Consider the following 17,046-nt stretch of genomic DNA (forward strand, 5'->3'; position numbering starts at 1 on the left):
TTCTTGCCTCTCTAGTATTGGTAAATTCATGGGGTTGCTGATAAGATGATAGGAGAGGGGCCCTAGGAAAACTAGCCTGAAGTCTTACATTTGGCCTGGGAAAAATATTTTGAAAAAAATATTATTGTGCAAAGGGAGGCCTCTGGGATCCAGGTCGACCTTGATTATGGAAATTGGAAGGTCTTGCTTGGTTGCTCTGGTTCCAGGAGAAATTTAGGTGATTTATCTATCCTGGATTATAAGTGTTACTATATGGATTATTCTGATATAAGGCATTCACACTTTCTTTGGAAGTGCCCCAGAGGTGTTGGGATATTCTTCTATGACATGTCTAGGGGACTGGCACCAAGCACAAATCTTAACCAAATTAACTGATGATGGCTTTCTTGGAACAATAACCTCAATTTGCTTGATTAGGCTATCCAAATGGGCTTCCTTGGCTATTATCCCATTTACAAAATGTCCTTTCCTTCATATGATTCTTTCACTTTCTTGGGTTGATTCCCACTCACGGGTTTTGTTAGCTAAGCCAAGTAAGAATTCTCATACCTTTCCTTTATCTGTAAATGATGTGAATCCCTCAATGCACATATACTCTATCATTTGTTTAGTTGGGTAATCAATACCCTCATAAATTATTTAACATAAATGCCATAAGTTTAGGCCATGGTGAGGGCATTCTTGGAGTAGATCTTTTAATCTCTCCAAAAGTTTGGAAAAAGACTCACTAGGCTTTTGCCTAAATTGAAGGATATCACTTCTATGTTTATTGGTCTTATGAGTTGGGAAAAACTTCTTGAGGAAGGCAATTATGAATTTCTCCATATGGTTATGGAATTTATGGGTAACCCATACAACCACTTCTTAGCTTAGTCTTTTAATGCAAAAGTGATGAACCTAAGCTTAACAACATCATCAGAAAGCTATTGGATCTTAATTAGAACACATACCTCTTCAAATTCCCTTAAAAATAGGTATGCATCCTTGGAGGTCAGCTCATGAAAATGAGGCAACATAGCTATGTATTGAGATTTGAGTTCAAAATTATTACCTTGAGCTTGTGGTAGAATTATGTCGGAAGGTTGGGCTGTTCTAACAGGGTAGAACTTATCTTTCAGAGATTTAAGTGGAGGGTTTTGTTGTTGGTCTCCCATATTGAAATGTTTTAAAGAGAGCAAACGTATAAGGTTACTACTTGTTGGATCTCTTTTTTCTAACCGATTCTTAGTATTACATACCACCTAACACTCATGCAATAGGAAACTACCCACAACTAAAGTAAGCCAAGCACAAAAGAATGGAAAGAAAAACATTTTTTTTTTTAATTTTTATGATTTTTTTTGGGAGCTTACTGACAGGGATCTAGGATTGCTCAGGTCAATTCTTGAGGTACTGCTACAGAGCGAAATCTGTCTTTATCATACTATGAGGCTTGGCGACCTCCACCAATACAACTATTATTGTAACTTGTTCTTCTCGGGAATTCAATAAAAGAAAAAGAAAAACAAAACACTCCGATTTACCAAAAGAAAACGAAAAATAATATGAAACTGTTTCCCCAGCAACGACGCAAAAAACTTGTTTGGATTTAAAATGTAACCGCAAGCGTACAGATCAGTGTAGCTACGGATCAAACACATGGAGAGCAACCACTTTATTTTTGGTTTCTTTTAATAATGCAAAAGTGAACCGATTAATGGTTGTGATCTAATTCTAACTACCGTCCTAAACATAGGTATTTAGAATAATATCCTAACCATTCATCATCTAAGATTTAAATACACAAGCCACGTAAATAAAATTCAACAAATAAATAACTAAAAATAAACAACACACACAATTAAAAAGCAATGTAGTAAAAAAATGCTAAAATAAAAATAAAGTAAAAGGAAGGGTATAAAGCTAGAGAGAGGCTCATAAGTAGGTTCCTCTACTTAGCCCGAGGGATGTGTCATAATATGAGCTTCCCTACTTGACCAGAGAGTCACTCTTACAAGGGTTACTCTACTTGGCTTTAGGGAAAGGGAGACAATTAAAATAAAAACAATAACATGATGGTTCTATGGCTATGAGAGGCAAAACCAACACATACACTAACCATAAACCTTAGGGGAAAGGAAAAGCAATAATATAACGATTGAAATTAAAATCCTAAATTAAGAAAGAAATGGTAGTCAGAAGAGAGAATGAGAGGGGGGGAGAGAAGACTATTGAAGAAGCCTATCTACCTGAATCAATGCTTAAACTTGAAAACTTGGGTGATTTGAGATACTGCCAACCCTAAAAATCAGATCTAGAATTAACAAAATCTGAAATTTCTAGGCCTGGAGAAAACAAATCTTGAAAAAAAAAACTGAACTTAAAAAAGAGATGCTCACGGCATGTGATCTTGTCACCTAGATCTAAGCCTAGAACTATAACTTAAAAATTACAACTCAATTGCATAAATCATAAACATAAAAGACTGAATAAAAATAAAAGAGTGTTTGCATTAATTGAAATAAAAAACTATTACAAAAGTGATTAAACAAAAACAAAGAATGAAGTGTCTCCCCTTCTCTTACATGAGTTGTATTTATAGGGAATGGGGAGGTAGAGAACAAATTTCTCTTTCCTAAAAGAGCGAAACCCACAATTGGTATGTGAGATCTTTTGAGACCAAAAGTACTAAAGTGGAGGAGAGAGAAGAGAGAAATAAACTTGGAAAAATTTCTATACTTTTTTTGCTTATTTTCTTTCCTTTTTTTTTTTTTTTTTCTTCTTGTGTAAGAAACCCCTTGCACGATTTTCCTTGCTTTGAAGATTTGGACAATCTTTTAATTTGATGTTGAAATCCTCTCTATACTCTTAGTGCTTTAAGTGAGTGAAAAGTAACAAATCTTCAACAAAATTCTCCAATAAAAAAACAACCAGCTCACCAACTACACTAGGTAGTTGTTGTTGGAGAGATATGACATCCGATAATGCTTAAGGTCTTTAAAATATAAAAATTGCAAAAAGAGAGTAAAACCAAAAGTAGCTTTATTCTAAATATGTAAAAATGCATACTTTACTACTTAGATTTCACATATAAATATGTTCATCACTACACCTTCTTACGAGATGCCACCACCTATATATAGTGTCTTGCACATTACATAGAGGAACATTGATCTCAGAAAATATAAATTTAACCCCAGTAAACAATTCCCATAAAATATTTAGGCCGGACCTCCTACCCCTTTGCAACCTCCACGGCCTTCTTACCGGCAAGTAGAACAATCATATTTTTTGGAAGAATCACCAATATTTCCTAAATTAAATTGAGACCAGGCTTCACCAATAACATATATCATATACACTGATTGTGAGTAGCAAAAAACACAAATGAACTCCATAGTCATTTGACCACATGAAATCAAATAAACCTTGACAGTGTATTCTAATTATGATATTGTTATGATTTGGAATTATTATTTTACTCTTTAGACTGTATTCATATACAATGTTTACTAGTAACAAACAAAAATAAAACGAAATAAGCAAACACAAAACCAATAGATAACCAAATTAAAAGTGAAAAATCCTTCAATCTGAAAGGGAAAACCAAGAGGCAATTTTTAAAGAATTCTACTAAAATTTTCAAATGACAAATGCACTTCCACTCAACACACTTTATGATCAAATCTTGAGATTTATAACAAGAATGAAAGAAGAACAATAGTTGGAGAAAATACAAGTTAGCTCACACGTCCATGATATGTCAATACTCACATCTCTAATAGCCCTACATAATTCTACAAAAACCCTAAGAGGCCAACACTGCACTCTCTGGAGACTTCTCAATCTTAAAGGCCTTCATTTTTTTTTATGACTTCAACTCCTTAGAAGGCTCTAGCCACTTAGAAGACTCCCTCTGCCTATTCTACTCTCCTGGAGACTCTTAACTTTTACCACTCTTTTGCGAAGAGTGCAACTCCTTCCATTCACTTAGAGTACTTTATTTCTTCTCTTCCATTCTTCGAAGTTTTCATTATTTTAAAGACTTCAACAACACATATGAAGACTATAGCTCTTTCTTTTTCTCTACCTTGGTGTCTCTCCACCTCGCTAAATTCAAATATTCATATTGTACTACTATAACGTGGTATTTGTATTACTTTTGGTATACCATAATTAAATGGTATAAGTACGTACATGGTATATATGCCCTCTCTACTGTATGTTTAGTAGAAGGAAATGCTGGATTTTTTGACCTAATGACATTTATTCCAAGGCCTAGATTTAATGATGCTTATCCAGTGGTCACTAAAAAATTATTTGAATAGATTCTCCTCCGCCACGTGGTCAAGGGAAACTTTCTCTAACCATTTATATGAAACAAATGAAAACATTCGAACCGCCCATGTCACCTTATTTGACTTAAGGAGTATTTGGGCAAATTTTGATGCCATACCTTTCTCTAAGGGTGTCAATCACTCCGACTTCGTTTGATGTTACTGAAAAATTAAGAGTAACACTGGAGTTTCGTGGAAAAAATAAACTCTTTATCGGATTTGAATCGATGATTGACGCGGTATGAAAGTTACGTGTAAATGTAGGGAAAATGATTCATAATTTTTTTTAATTTGTATCGGTTCATAGAGGGACCTCAAATACTCCAGATTCGTATGATACCGGTCCGCTGACCGATAAGTCCCGGTACATCGGCGATAAGTCTTCGTAAGATTTCCGAATCTCCGATGTGAAAACATTTCAGTGGTTTGTATGGAGTTTGGGTATCACAGAGAGGGAGAGAGAGAGAGAGAGAGAGAGAGAGTATGGAGAAGGGGAAGGGAGTCTTGGTTCGACGATGGGCCATCGATTTTGCTGATAATTCAACAACTACTTCATCCCGTGATATTCCAGATCCCCCCGGTTACTCTCGAGCTTCTCAAGATCAGGTGTTTTTTTTTTCCCACCTTAAATTCATAAGTTTTATTTCCTTGAATTCAGAAGTATGTGATTGCTTCTTGATTTTTCAATCCGTTCGATCTAGGTTTGGTCTGCCTTTTCTTTATAAAAACCTTTTGTACTGGATTCAGTAATCTTATGGTAGTCTTGCTGTAGGATGATTCGACTGTAAGTCGACAAAAGAAGGATGCAGAATCGAATTGGAAAGCTCAGGTATTTTCGATTATCGTTTTTTATAATGTGCCGGTTTCGTCTCGTTGATTCGAACTAAGTTTCTATGGATTTTGAATATTGTTTCGTTTTTTTCGATTGGGGATTCTATTAGATTTCTTGTTGATGTTCTCTTTCTGTACCTCTTCCACCTCCTCCCAGATGAATCCCTGCTTGATAATGCCTGCTTTGGGTGGTGGATTATGAAAAGAGAACATGAAAAGAGAGCGAACTTTAGGTTGAATTTAGTTATATTCATTTTCTTCTTTTTTATTTCTCTTTTCTGGTGGGGAGAGGAGGGGATGAGTTAATGAAGAATTTGTTGAAATCCCCTATGTTCTGTACATCTGGGAATTTGTGTGGAAAGGTCTGTATTTGCTGTTGCATATTAGATGGCATTATATTTTGAGGATTAAATTGAATCTGCTAATGTGGAATTCATATCCGGATATGCTTTCCTTTTTTTCTTCATGGGTTATAGTTAAACTATTGGGATTAGACAGATTGTGATGGGTTATTAGAAGCCTTAAATGATTAAGTTCAGAAATCCATAACAAACCAGAATTGCTGAGACATGAGATTTCAAGAGAAAATTATGGAAATCGGAAATTCATATGGACTTAAATTTCTAGTTAAAGTTCAGAAATATGGTGAAGAATGCTTCCCCAAAATCATACTCAAATCCAATGGCCAGATCTGAGATTATGGGATGATCCTACCAGGGATAAGATACTAGAAATAGATTTCCAGAACAGAAACCATTAACAGCAAGTTCAGAGATCTTAAAATAGAAACACTAGGTCTGAATTGATAAATAAATAGTATGATACTATAATAGCGAACAGAAACCAGAGCTTGAAAACTGAATTTATAAATTTAGTTGAGTGAAACCAGACTTGGAATAGGGTTGTAAGAAATCATTTCAAAATATTTTGAAATCTATGAAATCATATTGAATTCCAATGGTTAAAAGTTGAGTTTCAAGGAATTTCTTGTTGGAATAGGAATTCAAGAAACTTGAAGAAAATCTGAATTTTATGCACACAGATCAGAACCAAAACATTAATGGAAGTTTAAGCAAGAGGATAGCAATTGCAGACCATTAACTAGCAACAAATTCAGTAACTAAAAGATAGGAATGGAAGAAAAGTTCTTTTTACTTGAAATCGGTGGGAGGACTAGAGAAGAGAAGGAGAAGAAGGATATGAACTAAGTATCTCACCTAGTCCTTGACTGGATTCCCACAGGCCATTATGGGCATCCCACCAATGCATCTCGCAACGATTTCTGAATCTTACAGAAACAAGAGGCAAAAACCAATACTCTATTAATCAAATTCGTGTACAAGGCAATAGTCCATACAAACTTATATAGAAGACTAAAAACAAGAATCAAACTAAGCTTAAAACTCCTCCAGCCAATAGCCTACCTTAGAGGTAGTCTGCTACTACTTTAACTCAACCTAAAATAAAGCAAAACAACTTAAAGCTCGGCTGGACTCATAGAGTCCTAATCCAGCCTAACTAAAACTCTTTCACGACAATATAAAAAAAAAAAAAAATCCCCAACTAAACTAAGAAAGTAAATCATGCATTCTTACCTTCTACCCATATTTTCGGCCCACTAAAGTGTCCTGTTAATGGTAAGGTTGTTCCATTGCAACCTGGTGGTCACGGCTTTGCGTTGGAAAACAACCTTCCCACAAAGCAGGGGGTAAGGCTGCGTACATTATGATCCACCCAAGACCCCCCACTATGGCGGGAGCCTTTTGCATTGGATACCTTTAATTTTGTTTTTTGTTTTTTGTTTTTTTGTTTTTTTGTTTTTTTTTTATTTTTTTTTTTAAGTGTCCTGTTACCAGAAACTCCCTAGATCAAAGGCCGAACACATATACCCAAGGCTTATTTCCACTAAAATAAGTCCAATTCTACGTTCTATTGGCATCAATTCTTTTCTGATTGAAAAAACTTGACCTCAAGTTGAAAAACTAGACCTCGAGTTTTGTAGAGTCTATAAATCAACTTCATGTGATATACATCCAGCTTCAGTCCATAGTAATACTTTAGCAGCTCACAAATGTTAGGAATGTAATCTTCAAATCATGGAGCCTTTTGTTTGAAGAACTGTGGTCGAATCATGAACTCTATGTGCTTAACTTCCGAAGTAGCTAAATTCTCCTTTTTCTTTGGCCATTCCGTTTTTGTTTTCATATTTTTCAATCCTTCATCAAGCTAGACATCCAAAATCAATGAATCACAGATGAGAAAAACACGCTTTGATCAGTTAGTGGAATGTGAAAAAATCATTGAGATAGCGTGGTTAATGCTGAGAGATGAAGCGCCGGAATCACCCTAGTTCCTATCTTCTGGTTTGGGATATTGGATGCAGAAAAGTTTTGCGAGGAAGGTAATGATGGTGAGTGGCCAGTGGTAGCTGGGGCAAAGCCCGCTTTCTTTGCTCCGCTAATAAGAGAGAGTACGGTGAAAAACACGTTTTCTATTTGCAATACGATACCTGATACCGATAAGGAAGTCCTTGCCATAGAGGTAATCTACTACCACTAAAACTCAGCCTAAAATAAAGGAAACAACTTGGAGCAAGGCTGGACTCATAGAGACCTAATCCATCCTATTTAAATCACTTTAATGACTAATAAAATAAGAAATAAAAAGATCCGGACTAAACTAAGATAGTAAATCACTTATTCCTCCCTTATACCCATATTTTAGGTCCATGAAGTGGCCTATAAGGCTTATTTCGGCTAAAATAAGCCCATTTGCATCAGATTGCATAGTTGAATTCACCATAGCTTGAGAAAATACCAAGTACTAAGGGTCTCGCTGTACAGGTGGGATCCAAGCTGTATATCACAAAATGAAAACTGTATTAGCATTTTCAAAATTTCCACATATTTCGTCTGCCATACTTACAGCCAAAATTTGTTTAGGCTAGCAGACAGTAAGAGAGAGGTACACTGTAATTTTTTTGTTCTGTTTATTTTTCTATCTACTACTCTGTCATGCTCAGAGGAAGTCCTGCTCTGCATGTTTTGAAGAAAACCTACATGCTTGTGCTTTTTACTTATGTACTGATAAACTGCTCTTAGTGCTCATAAAATGTTCTTAGTAGAACCTACATGCTTATGCTTTTACTTATGTACTGATAAACTGTTCTTAGTTCTGAATCCTTTTGGAATTGAGATTTAATGGATGATGTGCTGATATTTATTTTTATTATCTTATATATATATATATATATATATACACACACACACACACACACATATACACTTCATATATTTGGATGCCTTTATATTCTGTTCTACTTATGCAAGCTTTGCCTTGCACTATGGTTTCTTAGTTCATTTGTCCAATCTAGTCTACATTGTCTTGGTTTCGACTTGATATGTCTTTTTTTCCTTTTAAACAAGTTATACTATTAGAAGATCAATACTGGATCAAAGATAATACATATTAACATCTCCCCCCACCCCCCCTCTTCTTCTACGCATGAATAGAAAGCCTGGGAAGTGGCCCAAGCACCTTTCAAGAATTTATTAATGATGGGCTTTATGATGTGGATGGCTGGAAATACAGTTCATTTGTTTAGCATTGGGATCACCTTTTCAGCTCTTTTGCAGCCATTAAATGCCCTTCAAGGGGTTGGGAAAGGTATGCTTTATTTTAGATCCATTGTTTCTGCATACACTATAATGATTTATTTCTGTATCTGAAATTATTTAACCATCAACTAATTTCCATTCTGAAATATATATATATATATATTGATGCATCTAAACTACAATTTTTGGTAATTATGCTTTCAGCATCTAAACAGTGTTAAATTACTCGTTTCAGTACTTTCCTCATAGATTTTTTTCTGTGGTTTTAATCTATCATTTTCACATTTGGAAAGTGCTGGCTGTCTGATTTATCCTGATGCCCAAAGACAATCTACTATAATCCAAGACTGATTTCATGTTCTGAATTTCACTAATCATGTGATCAGTTGCCAAATTTGATTTGGCCGGTTAATCTGAGTTCGCAGTTTATCTGTACTCTTCCTTTTTCTTATAGCATCTATCTAATTAAGACACAATGTGTACAATCTTTCCGTGCTGGCATGATTTGAACAAGCATATTATTGATTTAGGGTTCTGGAGAAGGGATATATATATATATATATACCATTTATTGTTAAGTTATGTACTAGGTAGAAGTTCTTCAGTTGTGGGTCCAGTATTTGGTGGGTGGTTCCAAACAAGGAGGTCTTCTAGGGCAAACCAAGTTCTCTTGAATGGAACTTGGCTATGTATTTGGGCCATTTGAAGCAATAAACTTCACAGCTGATTAGGTCAATTTGGGGCCTGACGAATCTGTTAGGTAACAGGATCAAGCTCCTATGGACTAGAATTATAGACGCTTATCTTTTGCAAAAGAGGAAATAAGGAATTGTACATCCGTATGGTTGATGCTGCAAGACAGGCTACCTCTGATTGAATAAACATAATCACATGACCATCATATCTGTTGATATATTCTCCATGAATGGTAGTTTTTAGCCGTTTGAAAGTGGTGAAGAACTGTCTGAATGAATGTTCATTCTGCAACCATCACTGAGATTTAGAATACAATTCACTGAGATTTAGAATACAACCTTCGGATGGACTTTGAAATTAAGAGGCTCCTTTCTGTTGAGGGGAGAGCTACTTCATGGAACTTAACAAGAAGTGCTCCTGCATTAATTGTTTATGAGGATGGATTTAGAAAGAGATCTTTCTTAAGGAAATGTGTGGGAGACCTGCTGAAGCTTTTCTTTCCATATATGTTGCTGTAGCCAAGGTTCAAATAATCGAAACGGGTAATGGAATCGATTCCAGAAGAATCTGGTTGAATCAGCCAAAAAACAAAAACCCTCAAATTGGTCTAGAATCCCTAGAAATACTACTTCGGATTTGCCGGAATCGGGATTGGCCATGGCTGATTCTGATTTCTTGAAACCTGGCTGTAGCTGGGAAACTTTTTTTCCCCCCATTTCTCTGTAAATCAACAGCTATTCTCTTCCCTTTTTTCTAGTATCTTTTACCTCAAATCCAGAACCTAATCTGACATTTGAGACTTCGATCTCCAGACCCCAGTTTAATGCTTACTTTTCATCCTATTTTCTTTATACCTAGAAATTATAAAGCAGCATTACTTCATTTTTATTTATACTCTTGGGTCATGCTACTTCTAGGATACATTTCTCTCTTTTGCATCCCACATCAACATTATTGAGTCTTTAAAGAAATATATAATCATAGTTTTGCATCAGCGAGTCCTTGGTTCAACAAGAGGCAATACATGCATGGAGAATGTTATCTATACATGCATGTCATGTGTTTTGTTCTAATTGAGTATCCGATATCTGAAGAATGTTCTATGTGCAACTTGAGATGGAAAGATTTTGCGGCCTTAATCACTATTTGAATTGCTTTACTGCAATTAGAATGGGTTTAGCTTTAGTTGCTGCTATTGCATCTGGTTCAAAGTGGGGTTGGGGGGGATCCGGCTTGTCTCCAACGACTGACACTCCAATGAGCATCCAACGATTTTGCCGATGGTCGACACATGGACTCCGACAAATCGAACGGCTGAACGACTTCACCTTCTTCACTCTCCGGCAACAAAGAAGATAGTGAGAAAGTTGTATCTTGATTGAAGAAGCTTTGCTGCTTTCGACAAACGTAAGCTTACAAGTTTTCAGAAACCCTAAAAGTAGAAAATGAAAAAAACAAGGTTTCTCAAACTATTCAGATCTGATGATGGAGAAAAAAGGAAAACAAGGACGACGATCGTTTTCTCTCTGAGAGAGAGACATAGATTAATAATAGCTGAGAACCAACAGAACCAAGCAAAAGCTAAGAGAGAGCATTCGTACCTTTCCGTTTAGAAGCAAGAAAATTGCTTACACTGAAACTTTGTATCTTTGAAAAGCGCCGAGTGAACTGATTCAAAGCCAATGCTGCTCCAACTTGAAAGCACGTTCGTTCTGTTTGATACAACCCTAAGTTCTTACAATTTGGAAGCTTTTGTGATCACAGATATGGATTTCTCAGGATCGAAGAAGACGGATTTCATGAGAAACGAGAGAGTGTTGAGAGTGATGAGAATAGCTGAAGTAGTGAAACGCTTTTGCCATGGAAGTTTGGAGAGAGAGAGAGAGAGAAGAAGGTCACAGGAATACCGGCTGAGAGAGACAGTGAAGAAGGTGAAGTCGTTCAGCCGTTCGATTTGTCGGAGTCCACGTGTCATCCATCGGCAAAATCGTTGGACGCTCGTTGGAGCGACAGTCATTGGAGACGAGCCGGATCCGGTTGGGGGTGGGGGATCTTGAGATTTTGGAAGTTCTGATTGTCTGTGTAAATTCTGCCCATGGAATCTCACACAGAACCAAGATGAATAAGAAAAAGGGATTTTGATTGGTGATTTGCTGTTGATTAGTCTTGACTTTTAAGATCTTCAAAAGGGCAAAAAGCTTGGACAGCAGCTGATTCGGTGATGATGGGGGCTGGAAACTTAATTTTCGTGAACTCCAAGGATGACTTAACTCAATGAAGGGCAGGCTGGTGTGGGTAGGTAGGAAGAACCCTAGGTTCAGGCTAAACACCCCTCTTACAGGATCCCAAGTCACCCAAATCAAAAAAGTCAATAAAATCCAACCTTCTTAGATGAAGGTTAATTTCAAAAAATCACTCACAAATAAATAGGATAGATGATCTTCAGAAGACAGCAGTGATCTAATTGTCAGATTAAAACTAATCTGAAGAATAGCTAAATCTGAAACACAAATCAAGAACAGGAGAAAATTACTCAAGGCCAGAAGATCAGATCAGCTTATAAAGCCTGATTGAATGCCTCTTTATGGGGTAGAACCAATGATGAAAAGTTCAGCCAGATCCAATTGCCATTCCGAATTTTTGTTTCAAGCTCTAGTTACAGTTTGGGTAGAATCAATGCTGAAAAGTTCAGCCAGATCCAATTGCCATTCTGAATTTTTTTTTCAAGCTCTAGTTACAGGTTGGGTTTCAAAATTCTGATTGAAACTAGAAAACCTACCGCTGCTATATTAAATTCTAGATCTCAGTTCTTTTTGGGTACTGATTTTTTAGATCTAGTTTCAGGTTGCTGTTATATTGCTATTGCTATTGCTATTGCTGAACCTGAATGCGTTTTCTGATCTATTCTTTGACCCGCAATATTCATCGATTTCAGATACCTTCTCTTACTAAAATTCTTCTATTCTGAAACTGGGTTTTTATCTCTGTTTTCTGTTCTCTAGTTTATATTTATTTATTACATCGCTATATTCTGATCTGAAAACCCATAGACCTGATCATCGAATTCTGCAGCTTTCCGACTTTCCTCCTCCCAGTAGAATTACTCCATATCTCTGAATCTGCTTGTTAGATTTAGGTCATCTTTTACATACTGTCATATTAGTTGATTCTACCAGAATTTTATACATATCAAATTATTTTGAGTTATTTAATTTTCTCTTTGTCTGGTCCATATTCCTATACCTGCAATTTTGTCGCAGGCACCGAATTCCCTTCGGGATTAGTTCTGTATTATAGTGCTAGGAAAAATGCTTTTGCACTCTCCTCTGTGGTGTGTGGCCTTTTTGAGCCATTTGGGGAGGTCCTCTGGTCAAAACAGATATAGAATGAAAGGCATTACTTACCCTTGGATTAGCCACGTGTCAACTTTTTGAGCCATTAGGGGAGGTGGTCCTCTGGTCAAAACAGACATGGGATGGTTTGGATTAGCCATATGCCAATTTTTTGGCCCCAACTCACTTTATGGTCCATCATGTTAGCGTTTCTACTCTGGTATTTTCAATGGCTGAACCAAAGTTTGCCTTAAATTTGGCTAATTTGAATTTTCAACCGATTTTCAGAACTTTCATATATCTCTGTGGGAAAACCAAATTGGCTGAAACTTGCCAGACTAATAGATGATGCTGTGAACAACATGTTTCAAAATTTGAGCTGCAATAGAGATGCCACATGGCAGATACATTGGCGAATAAGGAAATTTTTTCCCTAGGTTATAAAATGTCTTTTAGGGTACTTGTCCCATATTATAGATTATATAAAAGTGTATATATGTCATTGTAAGGCGATCAGACACTAATTGGATTAAATATTTGCATATCTGTGTCTGAAATAATTTGTGAATCTGGTCCATTGACAGCCCTAGGGCCTAGGCCCACATTGAAATTCAATGAAAAAAGGTGGGGGGGGGGGTGTTCTAGTATCCCCTGTCATGTAGAGTGGTATCACATCATATTTTACTGGATCAACCTCTAGAACATGGAGTGTCCTTGTAATACTGTATATCAGAACTAGATTGTTTCCTTTTGCTGCTTAACTTAATAGTCGCCTTCAAATTTGAGGAGAATGCAATCAGTCATATATTATTGACAAATCCCACTGCGTTAGTTGCTGGTAGCTTTTGTGAGCCCAACCAATCAACCACTCACAAATCGACATATCACACACTTCTCCAAAATGAAATTGAACAATTACAATAAAATATCATCACATTTTTCTGTCTTTTTTTTTTTTGGCCTACTGTACCCTCTCAGATTTGACTTTAATAATGCTCGCTGTTGACTGATTTGCAGTGTTTGAGCCTTACAAGGACTCTAAAGTAGATACTCTTACACCTAAGTTACTTTTCATTGCCCTGAATTTGGGTGGTTTAGCATTGGGTGTCTGGAAGGTGAGAGGCCCTTATTGTCTTTTTAATATAAGATTTTTCTTCCCTCTTTCTTTTCCTTTCATCTTGAGGCACGAGTGCTCCTGAATTCTTTCATTCATTTAAATCTTCGTTTATTTTAACAGCTGAACACATTGGGTCTTCTTCCAACACATGCTTCAGATTGGGTCTCATCCTTGCTCCCTGCTCAGGTACAGTCTTACATTTTTGAGAAGTTGGAAGCTATATTTTGCATCCCTCACATAATGATATGTGGAGCCTATGTTTTTGTGGAATCAAAGATGCGCAGTGACGAAGGGTTTTGAAAAGTTTACGATGGCCATTAATATTGATAAAAAAAATTAGAAAAAACTACCCAGTTATATTGTAACCTACCTCCCCCACCTTTTCTGGTTGGTCCATCTGCAGACCTAAATGTAACTTAATGCTATGTTCTTTGTACTAGCAGCATAAAAGGAAAATAGAAAAACCCTTGACAAAATATAATTTTTTATTTTTTATTTTTTATTTATTTTTTATTTTTTATTTTATTTTTTATTTTGTCATTCTATGTACATACACATGGAATCGTATGCATTTACCTAATATATTCTAGGATATGAGCAGATGTATATCCATTTATCTGGAACGACAGTATGGCAATCTGATTTACAAATACATTGGTCAAGTGGCTAAAAGGGTAGCAAGGTGTCCAACCCTGTATGCAACATCCCACTGTGAGTCATTGCTTTTTCAGTAACAATCTCCCATTGCTTGGTCAATAAACAAGCCAGCCTGGTTTAGACTAGTCAATAGAATGGTGGGGGGTAGATTGGATGAACCCTAGGTTCAAATTGCACCCTTTTTATCAGGATCTCAAGAAAACCATGAGAAGAGAAAAACAGAATATAGAGTACGGATTATGACCTTTGATTTCTCACGAGTAAGCCTGGATTCAAGAGTCTCTGTCACTCTTCACTAAGTCTCACAACAGCTCCTTTCACAGCAGCAAAAAGGCAGCAACCATAGATTCATTCATAAAAATTGTTGGTTTGCCAAATAGCCTACAATCAGTCTATTTTAAATTAAAGTCTCCCTCACTAAGCGGTCTGTCTATCCAAACTTACATAGCCAATAGGAAACTTAAAACAAAAGGACGCTTTAAAGGAAACCCTCCATACTAGGTAAAAGGGTTGAACTTAAATAAAACTACCTAAACTAAGTAAAGTAAATCCCATATTCCTACATTCTATACATAATTTAGGTCCATTACGAAGAAAACCCATTGAATCAAAGGCCCAACACATATATAACCAAACCCAAGGCTTGCTTTTACTAAATTACGCCCAATTCTATGTTTTATCTGGATCAAAGAACTTGGGATCAGAAAATACCTGTTTTTTCTTCTGCTATATTCATCTGGTATGCTTTACTTGAAAATTGACCCATGTTGAAGTAGTTGTCAATTATCGTTAGTCCCGTTGATCACCCACGCATGGTTTGGAGGAGTCTTGCACAAGCCAGGGTAACAACTCTGGAGTTCTATGTTATATTGGTTTTAGGGACCATAGTTGTAAAAGCCTGACCATTGCTTATGTTGTGAGGTGCCTTCTAACATTCTACTGCTCCTTTTGTTTTCAGGAGGTTGAATATTCTGGTGGGGGTCTTCCACTCCGTTAATGCTTGGTTTAGTGTGACTGGCCAATGCAGTTAATTCCAAGAGTTGTAAAAGTAGAAAGTAAACTGGAGTAGGTGTGAAGTTTTCTCCTATTGAAGCTGGTGAATGTACAATGCGTAGTTCACCATCTGGAATATGGCATGTGGGTTGAGGTAGTTTCACTTACATTTACCACAAGTTCAATTTCAATGACTGGGCTCTGGGAAGAGACTTAAAGCTAATCATGGTTCTTATGATAGGAAAACATGGAAGTGCCGCCGAAATTGTACTGCTGTGACCATTTTTAAGGAAACAATAGTAAACCATGTAACTTATTACAGTGCAGCATCATATATTTTGTCTGCTTACATTTGAAACTATGTATGCTTTATAGGACTTTTTGGCAACTTGACCACCTGAACAGCTCACTTGTTAAGGCAAGACATTTTTTTTTTTTTTACTGGATAAACTGATATGGTTTCTAGCAAACGCTGCCTTTTGGTTTCTGTGGAATAAATTGAAGCCGTATGGTAATGATATTTTATCAGATGAAGTTCAAAGTATGTCTGCAAACTACAGTACATAATAAACCTAACAAGGCCTCCACAGCAATAATAAAAAACAAGCAAAGGTATGAAGATAAGAATAGAAGAGAAATGGAGAAGAGTGATAAGAAACACTCCATATCTAAAGCTCCATTGGAGTTGTGAGCTGGATTCTAGTTTTTCCTTTTTCATCCCATCACACATTGACTTGGTTTTGGAACCCTTATTATTTCTGAGGCAAATTATGTAATGTGAAAGGCTTAACACATCAAAAGAAATACTTATATTATGCAGAGGATGTGTATACCAAATAATAGAATGGTAAAAATACTTAAAAGGAAAATAATATTCCAGTATGAAATTTGAAATCGTTTATTGACTTAAAGCTTGTTTCTTTTATATCTCATATGACTTCATGCAGATTTTCCCCCATTGGAAATGGCCTGATTAAGGGTTAGAGAGTCAATAGTTAGCACATGAATCAATAAAGAATGAATTCACTTCATTTCTATCCATCTATTGCTGTCTCCACCATTGACTCCTGTTCCAAATTACTGCTTACTAGGTTAAAAAAAAAAAAATATATATATATATATATATAAGGACTTGATAAACGCAAATTAGGGCAACTATAGATCAATGCTAAGCCCATATTTGTTTGTGTTAATCATAGATGAGGCGACTAAAGATATTCAAGATCAAAACCCTTAATGTATGCTTTTTGTTGATGATATAGTCTTTATCGATGAAATAAAAGTAGAAATAAATGCAAACATGGAATTATAGAGACCCACATTGGAACCATAAGGTTTTAAAATAAGTAGAAAAGAAATAAAGTGTGTTGAGTAACTTCAATAACGATAGAATTGAAAGTGGGATGGTAAAAATTAATGATGGATAGATAGTACAAAATGATAATTTGAAGTATGGGAGTAGGTTTTCTCTTAGGGTCATGTGCAGT

At 36.1% G+C, this 17,046-nt stretch overlaps 1 protein-coding gene and 1 non-coding gene across 3 annotated transcripts; both read left to right on the top strand.

Annotated features, from left to right (window-relative positions):
- Positions 1-661: 661 nt before the first annotated feature.
- LOC122090270 lies at positions 662-768 on the top strand. Its single transcript, XR_006143509.1, has one exon. It is a non-coding gene; the product is annotated as a small nucleolar RNA R71 (small nucleolar RNA).
- Positions 769-4,727: 3,959 nt separating this feature from the next.
- Positions 4,728-16,087, top strand: LOC122088375 (ER membrane protein complex subunit 4-like). 2 transcript variants are annotated; one of them, XR_006143056.1, is made up of 7 exons: positions 4,728-4,922; positions 5,089-5,145; positions 8,660-8,813; positions 13,810-13,907; positions 14,030-14,095; positions 15,525-15,713; positions 15,801-16,087. XR_006143056.1 is itself a non-coding variant. In XM_042657630.1 (6 exons), the coding sequence occupies exons 1-6, from the start codon at positions 4,800-4,802 to the stop codon at positions 15,561-15,563; spliced, it is 537 nt and encodes a 178-aa protein (XP_042513564.1). In that variant the 5' UTR covers positions 4,728-4,799; the 3' UTR covers positions 15,564-16,087. The 2 variants fall into 2 exon arrangements, 1 of the variants encoding a protein (XP_042513564.1); XM_042657630.1 differs by having other exon boundaries at positions 15,525-16,087.
- The last annotated feature ends 959 nt before the right edge of the window (positions 16,088-17,046 follow it).

Source organism: Macadamia integrifolia, chromosome 9 (genome assembly GCF_013358625.1).
Source record: "Macadamia integrifolia cultivar HAES 741 chromosome 9, SCU_Mint_v3, whole genome shotgun sequence".
Lineage (NCBI taxonomy): Eukaryota > Viridiplantae > Streptophyta > Magnoliopsida > Proteales > Proteaceae > Macadamia > Macadamia integrifolia.